General features: G+C 45.7%; 1 protein-coding gene across 6 annotated transcripts in view; it reads right to left on the bottom strand.

Annotated features, from left to right (window-relative positions):
- The window catches only part of LOC135915436 (uncharacterized), a 49,966-nt gene that overhangs the window by 9,796 nt on the left and 20,038 nt on the right, over positions 1-20,132 (bottom strand). For all 6 annotated transcript variants that reach the window (XM_065448508.1, XM_065448506.1, XM_065448511.1 and 3 more), the window contains one exon: positions 7,974-8,171. In XM_065448508.1, the coding sequence (XP_065304580.1) occupies positions 7,974-8,171 (198 nt within the window). The remainder of the gene's footprint in view (positions 1-7,973; positions 8,172-20,132) is intronic.

Here is a 20,132-nt window from a genome sequence, read left to right as displayed (position 1 = left end):
TGCGCGCGAAGGTAACGGAGGCTTTACGAAAAGCGCGACGGAACCTGAGCACTGCACGTGCCGAGCAGAAAGCGCAGTACGACCGCTCTCATCGGGAAGTTCAGTACAAAGTGGGCGACCTGGTGTTGAGACGAAATCACGTCCTGAGCGACGCCAGTAAGAAATTCTCAGCTTCTCTGGCGCCGAAATGGACAGGACCGTACCGGGTGCGAGAGATTGTCTCTTCGCTCGTGTACAGGCTGGCGGACTTGAAGCTAAGACCGATCAGCCGACCGGTGCATGTCTGCGATCTCAAACCCTACTATGACAGAGGGAACGAGTGGCCCGAGGAGAATGCTCTCCCGCGCCCGCAGGCAGCGGCATCGGGTGGCACGGCTCGACGTTCGAGCCCGGTGCGGCATTATAACTTGCGATATCGGCAGAACTAACTCTGTCCGGTTCGCGGAGGCTATTTTATTGTGCGTGATATCGGACGGAATGCTCCTCCGATGTCTAGCATGCAGGCTTCCAGAGCGAGCACGCGCTTTCTCTTTGGAAGAAGCGAGAGGGGCTAACAGAATTGTCGCAGCAGCAGACCGCCCGTCGGGAGCCGTGAAACAACCACCAAGCAAAAAGGAAAGACCATCTCCACTGCCGGTGGGGACGAGCAGGCCGCAAGCAGTCAGCAGCCCAGTGCAGGCAACAGGCGGCGAGAAAACATCCTCCTGCGGCTAACAGCGAGGTGAGAGGTGCAGCGGACGACTTCCGGTCCGGAATGGTCGCAGCGGCGCAGAATTCGCCGAACCGCACCGCACAGCTCCGCGACCGAGTTGCAAGCCCCGCAACCAAGCATCCAGCCTCAAGGCCGAGCGTACACTTCTCCCGCAAGGACAGAGTGGACCCCTGCTGCGCAGCGAGGTGCAAGCCATCGTCGGGGCGGGTCGGCGCGCCTTTGCCTATCTTGCGTGCCGACACCCGCGAGGGGGCGAGCTGTGTCGGAGCGAACCGGAAGAAAAGCGTTCGACCATACCAGAGGGCATCGACCTCCGAGAACATCAAAAGAGCTGTCCTGCGCCATCTCGAGGCTGGCTGGTAATCGAGGCAGCCAAGAAACATCCAGGGACCCTTTCGCCACCACGGACCCGGCACGTCCGACTGGGCAGGTGACGCCGCCGAGACGCAAGGTGACCCGGACCCAGCAGCCTTCTTGCCTCCTGCTGCGTCCCGTTACTGCCAAGCTGCTCCGTTGCATCGTTCAACGTTCCGGCCTGGCTCGCGACCACCTACACGGCGACAACGACGGTCTGCAGCTAGAGCTGCTCCCTCACCAACATGGACTCAAACCGTGTTGCTGTCGGAGTAGCATGTCCCTCTCGCAGGAAAGCCTCAGGTGACGGCGGCCTCTTAGCGGCTAAAGGGTTATTTTAAGGAGGGGGGGATGTGGGGATCGCACGCGCATCCCGATATCTCCGGAGCGGCCACGCGGTTATCACGCGATAATCACGTGCTCGCTCGCGGAGGGTAGCGAGGAGAGGGCACCTTCGCCACTCCCGCTGTTCTTCGCGCCTGGCCGCGACGCTGTAGCCAAGGCACCCCGTGCCCTCCTTTCCCTTTCTTGGAACCGGGGAGACCCCTCTCCGCCGCTCGGGAGAAGCGCTATTCCCCCGACGGATCTTTGTCTCACGGCGGAAGAGCTAGCGAACGGCCGCATCTCAAATCAGCCGCTGAGACCGCCGCACGCCGTCCCCCTGTGGCGCCCGGACCTTGGTGTGCGACTCACCGCCCCAGGGCCCGAGCGCGGATCCACTTTTGGGTGAGCTGAACTCTTATCAGCCTCTTTTGTGGTTCCCACATTGTGCGGTTTGTTTCGCCCCAGACGTGCGGAATGCTCCGCCGCTGAGGTTTTGTGTTGTGTTGTGTTGTGTTTGTGTGTGTTGTGGCTGTTGCTGTCTGTTGGAACCATTGTACACCAAGGTGAATAAACACCTTAGGTCGAGACTCACCCTGTCCCCACTGGCCTGAACCCGCCGTGGTCGCAACTCACTGCGAACCGCGGGTTAGGGGTCACAGCTCTGACTGCTAGGGCTGCTGCGAAAGTGCTAGGGAGCGACTGCCGCTCCGCCGGCGCTGTGCGATCCAGAGAAGGGTCAGGTGCGCACGCGCGAGCCTGAGTAATACCCCTATAACGTACATAGCATGTTCAGCGGCGGAGTAGGTGACGTCTAAGGCTTGTGCCTTCAGTTGGCAGCCAGGTAGCATATTCTTGGCCATGGGTTTGATGACCAGCCGACTGCAGACTACAGTCAGGAGGAGAGCAGTGGGGCCGCACCTCGTTAAAATAGTGAAAAATAAGTGCGGCCCTTACACGACTCTATACAGCATGCCACATACAGCCAAAGCAACGGAATTCTCAGAATGACTACTACCAATGTTAACTAAATGTGAGTTCAGAAATACAGTGTGTCGTGACATTGCTTGAATGCAATCACATGACTGTCGACATCATCGTAAGATGAGTTCTGCTGTAATTTTTTGCAGCAAAAGCTGTATATATGACTATTTTTCCGCAGTTTTTTCGGCATCCGACAACAGAAATGGACTTAGCGATTTCTAACGAAAGCATATGGGTCCAGTGCAGTGGCGCAGATGTCAAAATGCGGAACAGATTAGAACGCACGGCGCAAAAGAAGCGTGACGTCAAGGCTATCGCAGTATATATTGCAGTATAAAAGCAGGAGATATTGGCACTAAAAACAACTGCGTTATCGATGGGGCAGACACGTATAGTTCGTACACCCGACGAACAACATGCATACGAGAAGCGCTGGACGGAACAGCAACAAGAATGTAAACGGCGCCAGCATGAAACGACCACCGATGAAGAATGTTCCCACGATGCTGAACGAAAACGACAATCGCGAGCCCAGGCACCTCCAAACGAGCAACGACACCAGACTCGTAACGCAAAAAAATGACAACCATTCCACTCTGTGAAGATGGAATGGAAGCGAAAGCTGACGACAGTCAAAGCTCTCAATCGAAAAGCAAAGTGCTTTCACCGCATTCCATTTTCAGAGAGTGGAATGGTTGTCATTACTTTTTATGCTGCTTAATCGCATAATTACTTAATTAAATAACTTCGCAAGTATCAAGTTTAGGGCACAACTTCAAATAAGAAAGTTGCATGGCATTCTGAGAAACATCTAATTCCTCATTTTCTAACTTCCTACTTGTTGCGTGGTTATTTTTCGTGTGTCCTAAAGAAAGCCCACGAAATATTTTTTAAAAAAAGTGCATGGAACATGTTTTCTTGTGCACCGCAATTGCAGTGTTGTCTAAGATGCCCTGCATGAACAAACAGTGCATTTAGCTCGGTGTGTTGCCACTTCAAAAATGACAGGGTACCTAGCTATACAGGCACTGGCCACCCGATTTACTTCAGCAGTGTGCTTGCCTTGCGGCGTTTCTTTGACTGAATTTCACTTTGGGTTTTGGCTAAATTGGTTATAAATGAGCAGTAGATAGTACTATCAAGGCAATTTTGGCAACACCGCACGACTGGTAATTGACAAATTTTATTATTCACAGCCTAACACCTAAGCAGATGACATGGGCACGTGTTGGTTAGCAGATATGCCGCGGACCCCAGGGCATGGCCACCCCAGAGCCATGCAATAGTCACTGCTTAATATCGGAGGTCACCCCAGGCTGCTTTTCAGCTTCACAGGTTCTGCATAACTTCTAGAGAATGGTAATGAAGGCATTGTTTAAAACAATAGCTTTCTTTAGCTACTTTACCCGGTAATGAAGGCATCTTTATAACAATAGCTTTTTTTAGCCACTTCTCCGACTTTAGATGAACGTCGGCTAATCTCGCACAATAAAAGCTGGCAGGAGAGTGAACTTGGGCTACTTGGTATATATATGCTGGCTGCTGCCTTGCCAAGCAGACAACATGGGCCACTGGGTAGATGCCCGAATGGATAATTTGCTGCTGGCTGCTGTCCGGCTTAGCAGACAACTTGGGTCATTGGGCACCATATTTACTCGAATCTAATGCACACCTCCTTTTTCGAAAAAAATTGGTGCGAAAATTGCCTGCACGTTAGGACCAGATGCAAAACCAAAACTGTGTTTTGGTTTGCAGGCCGTTTTGGTTTGCAAAACCAAACAGCCTACCATCAAAGCCATCAGATGCAGTATCACTGCCATCACAAAATGGCAACAGAGCACTGTTTTTGTACTAGAGCTTCTTTCATATTTGCAAAAGTCTCGTGCACATGTGTGAGTTGCGATAGACACATCTGGAGACTTTTGCGAGGTCTGAGAAATTTTTGCTCAGGACGCTCGCTTCTGTTATGCATTTGCCTAAGTATAAGGAGGACAGCGCACTTTGCTCCTGTGTAAGCAGCACTTAAACTTCTGTCTAAATGTGATCACAACAGCTGATGCCAATACAGAGTCCGTAATGTCGAAGCCGCAGTTATTTGTTGTTCGTGCTTGACATATGTGACTGTGGCACACATAGGATAAGGAACGTTGCTTCGCAGTGCGTGTTTGGTGCGCTGCCAGTGCCACAGCTGTCAGCGACAGAAGGAATTCGTGCCACATGGGCACGCTATGTGTATGCGCCACCAAGCCATGAACAAAAACTTAGGTAAACTGCAAATTATTATTTGACTATAAAAGGAATTCACACTAACAATGTGCAGTAAAAGCTCATTAATTCGAATTCCGCGGGGATGCTATGAAAATTCGAATTATACAAAATTCGAACTAATGAAAGTCAGAGAAAAAAATCGCTCGGTTAAGGCGCGTATATAGTCTGACGTGGCGTGAGCACGCGTGCACACGCTACGTCACGTTGGCTTGAACAACGTCTATACTTTGAAGCACTGGCGCAGCCAACGTAACCGGATGCGGCCAGTGCGCCCGACGTCGAGATGGCTCTTGTTCCATCCGCGCGTTCGTCACGGTGACTGGGGCGGAGAAAAAAAAAATGTCGCAGACTCGCGTGAAAAGCGAAGCATCGATTGCAATAGAAAATTAGTAGATAGCTATACGAAGTAAGGATAATAGTTTTATCGGCCGTATAAACGCCGTATTGTATAAACGCCGTATTGTAAGCATTCGCTTACTAAAAAAATTAACAAGCACTGTGTCACGCGCGCACAGGTAAGCATGAACGCATCTCGCTCGATGACGGCGGAAACTCGCTGAAAAACGCTGGAGGGAGGACACGCAGCAGTAGCAGCGAGCTAATTGACGTTTGTACAGCTCTCGCTTCAACGCGAACGAAATGTAGAAAGCACATCGCATATGAAGCTACCGGCACTACACGCACTCTGCAAACATCGCAGACCGCTTTGAAGATGAGGCCCACGCGGGCGCGCACTTTGGCCACGTGGCAATCGCTTTCAAGATGCGGCGCCCGCATGGCCGCGCCGTAAGCAGCAACCGCCGAAGATCATCCCCCCGTCCCTCCCTCGCCTCACCCCCTTGCCTCGCGCGCGACAAGATAGGGCGCACTCCGCCACACCTTCCCCTCTCGCGCACGCAAGATTGAGCCGCGTTCGCCGGCTCACCGTCACACGCTCGTACACAAAGAAGACAGCGCGCAGCAACGGTGTTTTCGTCCTTGCCGCTGATCAAAAAAGCAAAGCTGCTCGACCCGCGTGGCGAAGCCAGCATGCTCTCACGCACTAGCACTCTCCCCATCCACGGTGATGCAGAGTTTGAATTATCGGTGGCGGTGCGGATTTCAGTGTGAATAAACGGGATGTGTTGCATATTACTTTCAAAGTTTCAATACATTGTTGGACGGACCGCGGCGACTACTTCGAATTATCCCAAATTTCGAATTAATGAGTATTGAATTCACTTCACTTCACTTCAATTAACGAGCTTTTACTGTATCGTTATTCAATGGTCAGCAGCCACTAAAGTGGCATCTACCTAAGCCCCCTACTGCACTTCGTGCCAGATCACTTCGCTCCCCTTGGAAGGAATGCTCCGTGTCTGACCTGGTGGTAAAACAGAGGTAAAATACAACTACAGCAGAAACAAAAGGGAAAAATTATATAATAATGCAGACTAAAAAAAGCCCATCCAAGACGTGACTCGAACTATAGACATCCCGGTCATGAACGCAGTGCTTTCCTGCAGTGCCACGAATTACTAATGGAGAGAAGGCTCACTGTGGAGTATTTAGTTGCTGTCGCCTAGTACACCTCGCATTGAAAAAGTTTGCCTTCCTCCGTGGTACAGCAGTACCTAGAAAAAAGATTCCGTGAAGCAAAAGTCCCTAGATATCTGTCCCAACTCACATATGTGCAAGACGTTCACGCCAATATGAAAAGGAAGGTCTCCAGTGTTTGTGAAGGTTGCTGTTGTTTCATTTTGTGCTCTTTGCTAGAGCGGTATTTTTGGTCAAAAGATTTCAGGAATACAATCACTCTCGCGAGATTTCGTATGACTCGGCCCCAGATGCCCCAGCGTTTCTGGTGCCATGCCAAGATTGCTATCAGTGCACAGTGCAAGGAACTCTGTCAGACGCGTGCTTTGACAAGTCCAATGCAGAGACTTGCGAAAGTGATAGTAGCATCTCTAAAAGTGACCGCTCAAGAATACCGCCCCAGCTTGCTTGGTGTGTATGGACATCAAAGTGCAAATGACGACGCAGCGTTTTCATTATGAAAGTTTATTTTAAAAATATTCTTGCATGCTAAGGTAAATACTGCATGTCTCATATTTTTTTAATCACAAATGTGGCAGTCATGTTTTACTTTTATTTTATGAATCAGCAGCATGTTATATTCAGGTAAATACGGTATGTGCCACTCAGTATGTGCCATTGGGTATGTGCCAGAACAGACAACTTTGGCATTGTGTATGTCGGCACTTCCTATGCTGCGATTCATTCTAAGAGATGATGCAGCAGCACAGCAGACAACCGAGCGAGCCAGAGCCAGTGTCAAAACATCACATCACAATGTCCTGTTCCCACCTGACTACTTTCTGCATCATGACATCACGACAAAGTGAAAAACAAGAACAAAACCGGCTGTAGGAAAGCTATTATATAAAATATTTAGGGTGCTCTGAGGCTTGCCAGTATCTTTTCTAGGGTTTGGAGGTCCCTGACCTTTATCTAATGCAAGAAATGAAGAGTCGAACATATGTTAATACGCCTTTAAGAAGTGTTTTTAAATTGAATGCTTTACTAACCACGCCGAACCGAGTTTTGCCGTCGCCAGCAATTTGACCTTAATTTGACTGCAGCTGCGCCGTAGCCTTGGCAACGCATCACGTGACTTGCCGCACGTAGCTCAGTGGTGGCAGCTCGGCGCATGCTCTCTCCGCAGCTGGGTCGCCGCCTGACCACACCATGCGTCTGGCTAAGAGGAGCGCCGCACTTGCCTAGTCAGTGCAAGCTTGGCCATGGATGAGAGTGAGGCCAGGCCGTCTTCTCTAACATTGCATGGGAGCGGGAGGCTTTGAGTCCTCGTCTGACCTCCCCACAGATATTGCCCGGCGAGCTGCTTCATTCGAGAGGGTTCAGAATGCAACATGTGCCACACCGTTGAGATCAATATAGCGACCGCGTTCGTGCCCCATCTGTTTGCGCTTCGATGCTGCGCATGTTTCCAGCGTCTCTTTGCATGTCTAGCACTTGTGCTTTCCCTGTGGCACAACAGCTGTCGCAGCGTCGAACGATGTGTGTTCTACCTAAGCCTAATCACAGTCACGTCTAGCCACTGACCTAGGCACAGCCATCGTACCTGGCTTAACGATGATTGTATACCTGAGTACAATAATTACAGCTAAATCAAAAGTTAACCAAGTGAAACCAACACTTGACCAGGCAAACAAACCAAGCTTTCGCTTTGCATATCCAGGGTTAGCTTAGCTAAGCCACTGCCAACATTTTCGAACTTATAAGCCATGTAAACTCTGTAAATGATTGCTAAGTGACCGGCCAGTCTTACCATTACCTTTAGCAGCAGGGGCAGTCTTGTTTATGCGGCACTTCATGACCACAGTCCTAAAGGAGATGTCTGTTTCCTTGTGCTTCGAAGAGAAGTGGTTCACCAAGGAAGGTTTGTTGAGACAGCTGTAGGAACACTGGCTGCAGAACAACTCGGACACCACTGTGTGCTGTGGCGACTCAACCTTGGAAGTCCCTGAAGCATCTGCAAGAGCAAAGTCCACACATCACACACTGAAGCATGTCACAATTTCAGTTCGACATCCATTTGAGCAATCCACATAGCCCAGCCCCAGCCCAAGCTGCAGAAAAGGCTCAAATGTCTTTCTGTCACATTTCAGACTGCATTCACTGCAAGCTGCTGCTGTCGCCACGAAGCTGACAAGTATCCGATAGTTGCTGCACCTACCCTGCAGCTTATTAAAATTCCAGGAACGTCACCTGTTGGCAACACCTACTCAAAGACAAAACACAGCGACACTGTCACCATTTGAGTGATCCACATAGCCCAGCCCCAGCCCAAACCGCAGGAAAGGCTCAAACATCTTTCTGTCAGATTTCAGATATGTAATGCTCATTTTTATATTGTTACCGCAGCTGAAAAGGGCCCTTGCAGATCGCTTATCTGGTATTCACTATGCCGCCAAATACAGAACTTGAAAAAGAGATTAAGTCCCTAAAGACGTCACCTCAAGAGCTAGCAGGCGAGCTTCGAAGAGCACTTGCTTTCAGTGAGAAAAATGCATTATCTCATAAAAAGGAAATTCTGGAAACTTAAAACAGTCTTAGATTTTTGAGCAATGAGTATGACAGCATTAAAGCTGAACAAAACGGTATACTTGCTGAGGGCAATGTTCTGAATAAAGAAAATGAGGAATTGAAAAAATTGAATGCCGTCCTCACAAAAGAAATCACTCAATTAGAACAATATTCGCGCTTGAACGATGTTGAGATACGCTGCATACCAAACACTACAGACAAAAACCTTGTACAACTAGTAGTTGATGTAGGCACAAAAGTACAATGCCCTATAACCCCTTCAGACATTGATACCGTTCACAGAGTGCCCACTGCTAATAACGCGAGAGCAAATAACCTAATTGTTCAATTTGTCTCAAGAGACAAAAATAACCATTTCCAGAGAAGAGCCAAGAAAGCTCGGTTGACTGCGAATGAATGAATAGAATTTATTGATAGGAAAGACAGAGAGGTCGACCTGAGCTAGTGCGCTCTAGTCTGCTACTCTGTACTGGGGAAGAAGGAAGGGGAGTGAAAGTATTGGGATGGATGATGATGATAAGAGAAGTGGTGAGTGCTTATGTACATGAGACAGTTGCCTCGCTAGAGCCGCTCGTCGAGCTTGGTGTCCTGCAGGAACTTCAACAATACTTTTGTGGCACGCATTGAAATTGCAGTGTCAGGCCATGGGCTGAGAATAGCTTCCTCCGACAGTAGTTGTCTGTCAACGCTGGCTAGGAAACTGTCTAACGTCCTTCGCTCCAGCATATATGCTGGGCAGTCGCACAGTACGTGTTGCAGTGTTTCGGGCATCTGGCAGTGTACACAATCAGGGCTGTTCGATTGGCCGATGAGGTGTGCGTAGCGACGGGTGACTGCAAAAGATCTTGGCGAAACAAAAGATGAGCCAAGTGTTTTTTAACAACCACTTAAGTCCTCAAAGCAAAGCACTCTTGTGTGAAGCATTGAAACTGAAGAAAAGCAAACAATGACAGTTCCTGTGGACGGAACAATGTGTCACAAAAACCAGAAAAACCATGACCAGTGCTGTCCACAAGACCACCAGATGAGTCGCATGTCAACACATAAGGTTAAGCTTCAACAACAGATGGAAGGGGAAAAAAAGATGGCGTTCGAACTCCTAGAACCACGAACATTTATTAATCAGTCACCTATATCATCTGATTTATCATTACTCCATCTGAACATAAGGAGCCTCCAGGAACATTACGATGCATTTGTGGACCTTTGCGCAACACTACACCACACACGTTTTACTCCATTGCTTTATCAGAAACTTGGTTACCTGAAAACATGTGTCAAACATATCCACTCCCTGGATATAACCTAGAGCTCGTTTGTAGGCAAAGCTATCAAGTACTAAAAGTAACGAAACTGTACATGGGGGTGTAGCTCTTTATGTAAGAAACAACGTAGTATACAGAGTTTTTAAATCTAGATGGTGCAAAGTACTCATTATCAAAATACCACCAGATAGCAAAAATTATTCCAGTATTTAAAAAGGGTGACCGCTCCTACATTTCTAATTATCGCCCTATTGCTATACTTCCTTTCTGTAGCAAGGTTATCAAAACGCACTTAACCAAATACTTCTCAAAATTTGACATTCTTTCGCCAAATCAATTTGGCTTCAGGGTAGGATCCTTGACTGACTGTGCTATACTTTCTTTCACGGATAAAATAAAAAGCGCTATAGATGCCGGTTTCTATGCAGGACCAGTCTTTATCGATCTATCCAAAGCATTTGAATCTATAAACCACGCCATCTTACTTGCTAAACAATGGGCAGTAGGCGTCGATGGCCCAGCATTAGCACTTATAAAAAGTTACCTACCAGATAGAAACAAGCTGTGTATTTTATTTCTTCACTTTCTAATTTCAGAATAACCAATAAAGGGGTCCCGCAGGGGTCTATACTTGGTCCACTATTCCTGCTTTATATAAATGATTTACCCGAAACTGAGGCCTTCCTTTACACTGACGACACTACCTTACTTGCAACCGATTGTTCACTACCTTCTCTAACTACTAAGCTAAACAGTGATCTGAAAAATATTTTAACGTGGTGTCAGCTTAACTCGTTAAGAATAAATCCTACCAAAATGTCTTTTATGCTTTTTCATTCGAATCATAGGACACCAGAATTCATTCCCACTGTCAACCTAAACTTTCTTGACATCAGTGCAGTTAGCGAATGCTCATTTCTTGGAATAATTCTTGACTCAAACTTAAAATTTATGAAGCATATCGCCTATTTGAAGCGCAAAATTTCTCCCGGTATTAGAATTTTACATAAATCTACGTATTATTTTAGCAAACCAACATTGCTAACCTTGTATTATTATTTTATTCACAGCCCTCTCCATTATTGCATTGCAGCATGGAATAACACATATCCAACTCACATTGCACCACTACAGCATTTGCAGAATCAAGCCATCCGGATATTATCATTCAGCTCATTCTACTGCAGTGCTTCTGATATGCTTCACAACCACAGAATACTTTCAGTAAAAAATCTTGTTCATTAAAAATTAGCCGTAATGTTATTTAAGGTAACACGTAATCCTCCCATAGTAAATATATTTTCTGAGACTACTTTGGTTAACTTGAACCGCATAAGATTTGCAGCTAACAACAATTTCTTATTCCCACCAATACATACTAATTATGGAAAGCTATCTGGATATATCGCAGCATTATCTACTTGTAACAGCCTCCCACTAGATGTCAAGCGCTCTTTGTCTTTAGGTTTCTTAAAAAAAAAAACATTATTCACTTTTCTGCTAAATGGCCAAAATAATCCACATATCTGAACTATATTCACTTCACTCTTGCTTATTTCCTTTCCGTTTTTCCTTTTCTTTATTGCTTTTTTCATTTGTAGCCTTTAAAAATATTTTTGGTTCGTTATGTTACGAACACGTTAAACTACTGCTTTAATTCTACGACTAGCTGCTGACTTCATATTATTTTGCAGTTTGTACTACATTTACTTTGTATAATTTTCTACCTAGTGACTACTGTATTACCGTTCTTTGCTGCGTACTGGCACAAATGCATACATTTTCTGACAGGAGGTCCCCTTTCAGCCCAATGCTCTGGGACCTCCTTCTGTATACTTGTGTAAGCATGTATATCCACTTATTAAAGAAATAAACTGAAACTGAAACTTAAAAAAATAAGCAGCCAGAAGCTTTGTACCTCACCAAAAAAAATTCACATTGGTAGGCGTCATCTACAGGTCACTGCAAAACAACAAAAATGAGTTTGTATCTCAATTAGATAAGTGGCTTGATAACAACAGTAACAATACTGCTCAGATTATTATATTGGGTGATATCAACATTGACGTTAATCAAACGGACATAACCACACAGACTTAATAACAAGCTACGGATTACAAAAAGTAATCAGATTAGCAACACGCATTACTAACTCAAGACAGAGCACATTGGATCACATAATCACAAACATATCGGAGATCAATTTTACAAGTGGAACATTAGTATCTGACATTGCTGATCACCTTCCTATTTTTGCGACTATCATATCCAGTAGCCAGTTATGTACTCAGCAAAAGCATATAACATACAAATATGACATCATTTTTGATGCCCTTATGAAAGAAAATTGGCCCTCTGTATATTCGGCAGGCACAATCGACAACAAATACGAACAATTCATGAAAATATTTAACAGATGTAAAATACTAGGTGAGTGTGTTTCAACGGCATCCAGGAGAAGCACAAAGCGATAACTGTGGCTAAGAGCCGGTATTCTGAAGTCAATACATCCCAAAGGCAATGTATAGAAAACTAAAGCAAAAACCACATGTCACTTTAAAAAACAAGTATAGAAAATACAAGAAAAAGCTTGAAAGTCTAATCACGGTTGCTAAGCGAAATTATTTTCACGCTAAAATTAAACAAGCACATGGTGACTAAAAAGCTACATGGAAAGCGATAAACACCGCCCTAGACACGTGCAACACAAACAGTATATGTGGAATCCTTGTAAATGACATGATAGTAAGTGATCCTTCTATTCTTGCTGAAAGCTTCAGCAGTTACTTCACTACAATGACCAATAGTTTAATTGTAAATAACTCACATACATCACAATCAGACAGTCACAATAACTAACCCTTCTAGTTCTCTCTTAGGCCTATTGACCTTCATGAAGTCAACAACATACTTCTCTTTTTAAGAAATGCTTCATCAAACAGTCTAGACTTCGTATCTGTATCACTGCTAAAACACTGATTATTATATGTTGTTAGATATGGAGCTGTTTCCTGCGATTACTTCGAGTTCCCCAAACCACTTCGAGTCGCAGCACAGCTAATTGAGGAATGCCGAAGCAGGAAAGCACATTCCAGAGGAGCGGCCGAGCAAACAAGTTTAAGGCAACAAGTTCACGTGCCAACAAGTTCGTGCGCCGCCGGGATTAGCAGGTGGGCCTCGGACAATGGAGCATGAGCAGCCCTCCCCTTCTCCTCGTTAGAAGTGCATTGCCAGTCTGCGAGGCAAGACCGCAGAGAGCCGCCAGGTGTGACACCGCGACACGGGCGCCTACCATTGGCTGAAAGTGGCGTCATCGGAGCGGACTCTCTCATTGGTCAAACATGACGTGACTTACAGTGCTCGAAGGGTTTATAAGAAGCTTTCCAGAGAGACCTGAGCATGCTGGGACATTCCCTGATTCCCTGATTCACCTCTCTCGAACTTCTTGCCGCGGGCCGCAGCGTCCGAGTTGCTGCCGGCCCGTAATGACTGTACAACTGTCACTTGACGCTCACCTCCCTGTACATAATGTAGAATAAATACTCCCAAGTTTTGTGGTTTTCATCCGCGAAGTCCGTCCTTCAACCCCTACAATGTGAACCCCTATCACATATGATGAACAATATGTTTGTTTCAGGGTTGTTCCCGACACTACTAAAAGTTTCCAAGGTTGTGCCAATGTTTAGGAAAGGGGATAAGATGAATATGTCCAATTACTGACCAATATCCGTATTGTCCCCGTTTTCTAAGGTTTTTTGAAAAAGTAGTGCTAGCCTGTCTAGATAAGTTTTTCACAGCGCACAATGTTTATGCCAAAGAGCAATTCAGATACATAAAAAGAAAGTTGACTGAAACAACATTAATTAGCATTGTGGAAATAACTAAAATAAACTTGGAAAGAAAACGATCAACCATGGGTACCTCCAGGGACCTAAACAAGCCTTTTAACCTTGCGAACCACGACATGTTACTAAAAAAACTTGGAAAATATGGTATTTGTGGACCACTTTTCAGCCTAATTAGCACATATTTAAAAAACCGGCAGCAGTACATAGTGGTTCATATTTGTATGTTGTCATCCCAAATTATAACTAACAGTGGAATTCCCCAAGGATCTATATTAGGCACTTTTATAGCATACATCAAAAATTTACCAGACTATCTCTCAGAAGACTGCATTGTATACACAGACAATACCAATATTTTCTTGACCACTGGTACGGAAACAGATATATACAGAAAAGGTAATGATGTCCAGCTAAATCTAACTGCCTTCAATATATCTTCTGGCAAACACAAAGAAAAGTAACTATATAGTTTTCGCTGCAAAAAACACCTCACTAATGAACACTGCATAATTAAACTTCAACTCTCCTTTACAAAGAGTTACCAAGCCAAAATTTTTAGGCATCTACCTCGACAGTCAACTAAAGTGGCATAAACATATCCATGAATTTACACTAACCATCTATAAGAAAATTCCAATACTGTATAAACTATGTTACATTTCTCCTTTGACCACACTCTGTACTCTTTATGTCAGTTTTGTACACTCCCATATTACGTATGCTCTAGCAATATACGGACTTGCGTACCCCTCTGCTTTATTGCCAATTATTACAGCACAAAATACAGCACTTCTGGCTATTTCTCTTCCTAAAAAGATAGAATTCAATCACATTCGCATACCCGTTACTTATTATACTACCCATGACACATTGCATTGATTACTACATTCTCGTTTTGCTCTACAAGATCATGCAAAAAATTATACTATATCCTTCTGTAAAAATTACAGAAATACCACCTACCCATTATAATCAGTCACCTCAAAAACTCTAACCATTCCAAAATCTCGCACTAATTATAGATAATTTACATTCTCGCATACTGTATCGCAGCTCTAGAATAAATTACCAACAGACCTAAAAGCACAACAGCCATTTATCAGCTACAAAACTAACCATTACTTTTTTGCTCGCATCACTTGCTGAATGAGTATGTACCGTATTTGTACTGTCTCACATATAGTTCTTTTCTCACAAGCTCTAGTACTTATATAACAGCATATAACCTAGGGGGCCCTTCAAAACTTCTATGAGAGCTATAGGGCCTTTACACCATACCCAACATGCTTATCTTCATTTGATCAATAAAAGAACTTGAACTTGAACTTAACCGTCTCCATATAGAAGATGACCTCAGCTTGTCAAGCACATACAGTGAAAGCTCGTTAATTCGAACTTCAATAATTCGAATTTATGGATAATTCGAACTACGATTTGGTCCGGCCAAGCTCCACAGAAGTCTATGTATAAAGAAGTCCGTTAATTCGAACACGAGAAGGTTCCCTCACGGATAATTCGAACTACGCTCGCCTGGCCCACGGCCAGAGAAACGCGCCTACTGCCTACAAACAAGGCTGTATTGCCTCCGAAACGGAGAGAACGGCGAGAGAAGGCAAAATCGGAAAAAAAATCTAACCGACGCGGGGTCAGCCAGAAGGCGGCGGCGGCTGCCGCCTCTCCGTTCTACGTAAGCTCCGAGACTTCTTGCCTGCTGCGAATCTCGGAGGCTTCGCAAATCTTGTACAGCTGCTAATGCTGTGCGGAGATGGCACGGCAAGCGCCAAAACACAGCGAATCAAGTACGTCGCAGCTGCGCTTGCAATCAAGAACCAACTAATCAGGGCCTTCGCCACCTTCACATGTTCAGCGTATTTGTCTCGGCAGTCTTCATCGGTTGTGCGCCTCTGTTTTCAGCTTAGGAGGCATCGGCCGTCGCGATTCATTGTGATGGTGTTAAGCCCCGGCTAACGTTTGTTTCATTGGACATCGGTGGTGTGGCACAGTCGGACCCAGAGCTTCGACTCGAAGATGGCGTGTGCCCGCGGCACACGGCATCACTTTCTGATTCGCCAAATTTCTGACATGCCCTACTGCTTCCAAATCGCAGTGTACTGTTGCTCTCCTTCACTTTCGTTAGTTCGAACTTTCGTTAATTCGAACTGAAGCGGCTTCCCCTTGCGGTTCGAATTAACGAGCTTTTACTGTACTTTCAAAAAGACGGATTTCAAGTCCCACTCATCCAGAGCTATTTTATTTTTCATGCTGACCTCAGGACAATTTCAGCTTGTCATTAGCTCAGTGCCAGTTGTGAACAGTACCAGGCGGTGCAAAAATCCTGTTAGTGGTGAAATGCACCAGTGTGTAGCAAAGCCCACCTTCATAACAGCATAAAATGTTTTTCTAATAAACGTCTTTCTGACACTAACTTTTCCCTTGGTTTTGCTTTATATGATCAATCTAATTTTTTTCATAAGGAAAAAAAGGTTCCAACTCCTTTGCAAGCTTTCTTTCATTTTTTTGCCATCCTTTAAGGGTTAAAGTGAACCTTGCTCCTTACAACCATATTGCTTATTTTCCATTACGAATTGATGCAGCTTGCAGCTCTCGTACATATTGATGTGCTGAATTTAACCCTTTGAAGGTTTTTGCCGTACATGTACGGCGGCGGTTTTCTGTCCCGCAAGGTCTTTGCCGTATGGGTGCAGTTTCGACCCTCCGTTTGAAATTTCACGCCATAATGACGATGCATGCTCACTGGGAGGTGCTGCCACCTCTTAGGACTTACAAGAAGCATTTGAAATTTGTGCTAACTCCTTGCGGAGATAAACAGAACTGATTTGTAGCTTCAGTGTATTGCACAGACTGCAGCAACACCCCTTTTGCGGTTCCGGTTTCGCCGTGTGATTGCAATGGAGGCCCGCGAAACGTGATTTTTCTCTTTGTCGGCACTCCTTTGGACGGGCGGCAGACGTTGATTTCTACCTTTATTGGTACTGCTTTTAGCTAGTTTATCACCGCCGCTCGCGAGGTATTCTCGCTCTCTGCGGCAACGCGCTTACGCGAGAGGGTGCCTCAGACCTCTGCCCAAGGCAGCCGCATACAGAGATGTCATGTGTGTGCCAACACAACTCGTCGCTCCAAGAGGAGAACAGACGCGTTTTAGGTGTGCAGACTCTGATAAGGCACTGTGCGTAGACCCGTGTTTCAAGGAGTACCACACTGAAATATTATTGAACATTTTGCAGTTATGAGTGATGCCGACACCAAAACACTGTTCCTAATTTTTTTTTTTTACTATTTATTCCCGACTTTATACATTTTGTACGTTCAAGATCTACAATAAAGTAATTTGTACAAAATAATAAAGTTTTTTTCAAAATAATTCGACCCTCAAAGGGTTAAATATGGGTTCACTTTTATTTTACAATATGCTGTTCTTAAGCAGGACCCCCACACTACCTATCTTCATATCAGGTAAACACACTGGAGTGCAATGCCTTTCAAGGAACTTATTCCTGAAGAAATTTTTCAAATATTAACAGCGATAGCACAATGTTTACTTTCCTCATTCCCCCTCAACTTACTGATTTCTCTTAGATGGAGCAGTGCGAATAGACGTGCCCCACTTACCGCACGTTTCTTTTTTTTCTTCTTCATTTTGCGATATGCTTATGGTAATCTTTCTGGATGGGCATCTGAAAAAGATGCCTGAGGACTACAACAGAGCAGTGACAGAGTGGACGAGTGCCTTAATGACCGCCGCTTCAGTTTCCTAGCTCTGGGAAGAGTGCGCATGAATGCGCAAGCTTCTGTTTACAAGTAATTCATGGTCATGAACAATTGCCCAGTGGCCGGGTGCCTATGGATATTACGCTGGCTGTAACGTCATTGCCAATGTATGGAAAAGCAGGGGCCTGAAAAGCCATGGGACAAAGCATGCAAGCTATCGTGAAAGAATGTGGACGGGCTTCCTGCTGCATGTGACAAAGTAATATTTAGCCTACATGTTCATAGCAGCACTGTCTACAGATTGGTAGGGTTTTCTTGCTACATACAAGAGTTTCAGTGTCCACATAAAAAGAATACACAAATAAACAAGTTATAACACCAGTGCCCACAGATATGGAATCATTCAAAACTTGGTCTCAGCACCTATATATGTGGTCTTCTGAAGTATGTTTACAGTCACGGAGACAAGATTGTGGACTGCACAACCAGTAATCCGCCTCTTTCATGGCGCAACGGCGCATGCGCCCTGCCCTAGCGGATTAGTCACAAAACGTTTTGGAAGGGTCGCGCACGTGGCCGCACGCTGGGAAGTCCCCCGAATAAAAAAAGCGCTCGGACGCGCGCTGCTGCAAACACTCCTGCCGTGTACCACGTTGAAACTCTACTGGTAGCTCGACGTCGGCACGGTGCCGAAAACGTGCGTAGCATAAAACTGCAACTCCACTTTAAAAGAGAAGGCGGCCAGGGCATCGTCCGAGTTGTCCGGACTGCACCGTTGCCGCCTTTTATGAATGGCTCGCTAATTTAACGAAAAACCCATGCGTTACACTTGGGCAACACTTAAGTACATCACGCTGCTGACGAAGTCTTTTTGCAGCGTCGATCCTCCCTTGCTGGTGGTGGTGGCAGCGGGCTCCGACTGCACGTACTCGTAAGGTCCGGCAACACTGGGTCGATACGAGACCGACAAGACGCTAACTCTAATGATTGACCGACTACTGTGCGTCACTGAAACCTTTTTATCATACCAGGTCGATAACAATGCAATTGACGAGCGCAAATTCTACTGTGACAGGCTTTCTTGTCGAAGGCACTGGCAAAATCAGCATGCCGACCATCGTTCGACTGAACCCTGTGCAATCGGCCATCGAACCGACAACACAATAGCGACAGCGTCTTTGCTTGTATATATATAATTAATCGTGCTCAAAATGAGTCAAGCACGCCTACCAAGTTGAAATGCACAAGCTTTAGCCCTCTCAAGCCGTGCCCACATGTTTGAGCCAATGCCAATCCTGTTCAGCGAAGGTTAACCTGGCGCCGTTGAGTTCGTGCACTCGCTACCGGCGGACCTGAACTGAAATGTAAGCAGTTAGGTTCAACGAAACTGCTTTTATAGTTCAATTCTGGACTGAACGATTTGAAATCAGCTACACTTCACTTCGCACGGCGGTACACAATAAGTGGTAAGCGGTAACAGAGCGCTGTGCCAACATCTGTACGTCACCGTACCTGTAGGCTGTCGGCCGCATTCGCTACGTATATTGCTTTGCAGACACATTTCTCAATTTCAGAGATGCACTGTTTGTCTCTGTGCCAAGCAGCAAACACGAGACGGTGTATTCGGTATACAGAAGCATAAACAACTGCCTCACTCATTTATACCGACGCCATGTGAGCAATGGCATCTGCGCATTTTCCTGAGAGAACAACATGGCCTACGATTAAACCCTTATGCTAGCACAGTTTTCTCTAATAATGCTCTATGGCAGGCTAAAACTGTAAGTATGATGGAGTTAAAGAAAAGCGAGAATCAGCTAATTAACAGCCCGCAATATATGTATCTGGATCACAGTTGCCATTGTTTAAGTGGTTCGGCCGCTCATATTGACTCGTCTCAGGGTGTAACAACATGGCACATCTGCGCAGATATGCATGTTTTGCTACATTTTGACACTAAAAACCTCGTTAAACCGTACCCGCTTAAACAGTAGCTTCGTTTTAAAAGTAGTAAAGTAAAATCCCCGACTCAGCGGCCATTGAAAATAATGTGTTTTGTATCCGCATAAACTGTACCAGCTTATTGCGTACGCATCGGTTAAAACGTAGCGTTTCAACTTTTCGTTGTGCAAACACGACGGTGTGCCTTCTCCATCGGGCGGCCCGGCAGAACAACAAGCCTCAGAGATCGGAAAAACGGCCTCCAAGCGCTCTGTTGGTTTGCGCGTGAAGCCACATCAACATCAACACCATTTCCACGCCGTGCCAGAGAGCGTTATGGCGTTGTGCAAGCTCGCATCGTTCGGTGGCTCGTGTCATTCCGAAGCTCCAATAAAAAAGATGCCTGGTGCTCAGCATAGAAGAAAAATTAGACATCGTCCGTGCTATCAAACATGACACGAAGAAGTCGGCGCTGGCATGCAACAGGGATCTGCTATTGACTACAGTGTGTGGCATTTGGAATGCGAAGTTGCTCGGCAGTGCTGCTGCGACCGCGAAGAGATGTCGGCTACGAGGTTCGACTTTTCGCCATCGTTGCCTGTG

Source organism: Dermacentor albipictus, chromosome 4 (assembly GCF_038994185.2).
Source record: "Dermacentor albipictus isolate Rhodes 1998 colony chromosome 4, USDA_Dalb.pri_finalv2, whole genome shotgun sequence".
NCBI lineage: Eukaryota > Metazoa > Arthropoda > Arachnida > Ixodida > Ixodidae > Dermacentor > Dermacentor albipictus.
The sequence above is the reverse complement of the archived record's forward strand: the minus strand, read 5'-3'. Positions and strand labels throughout refer to the sequence as shown.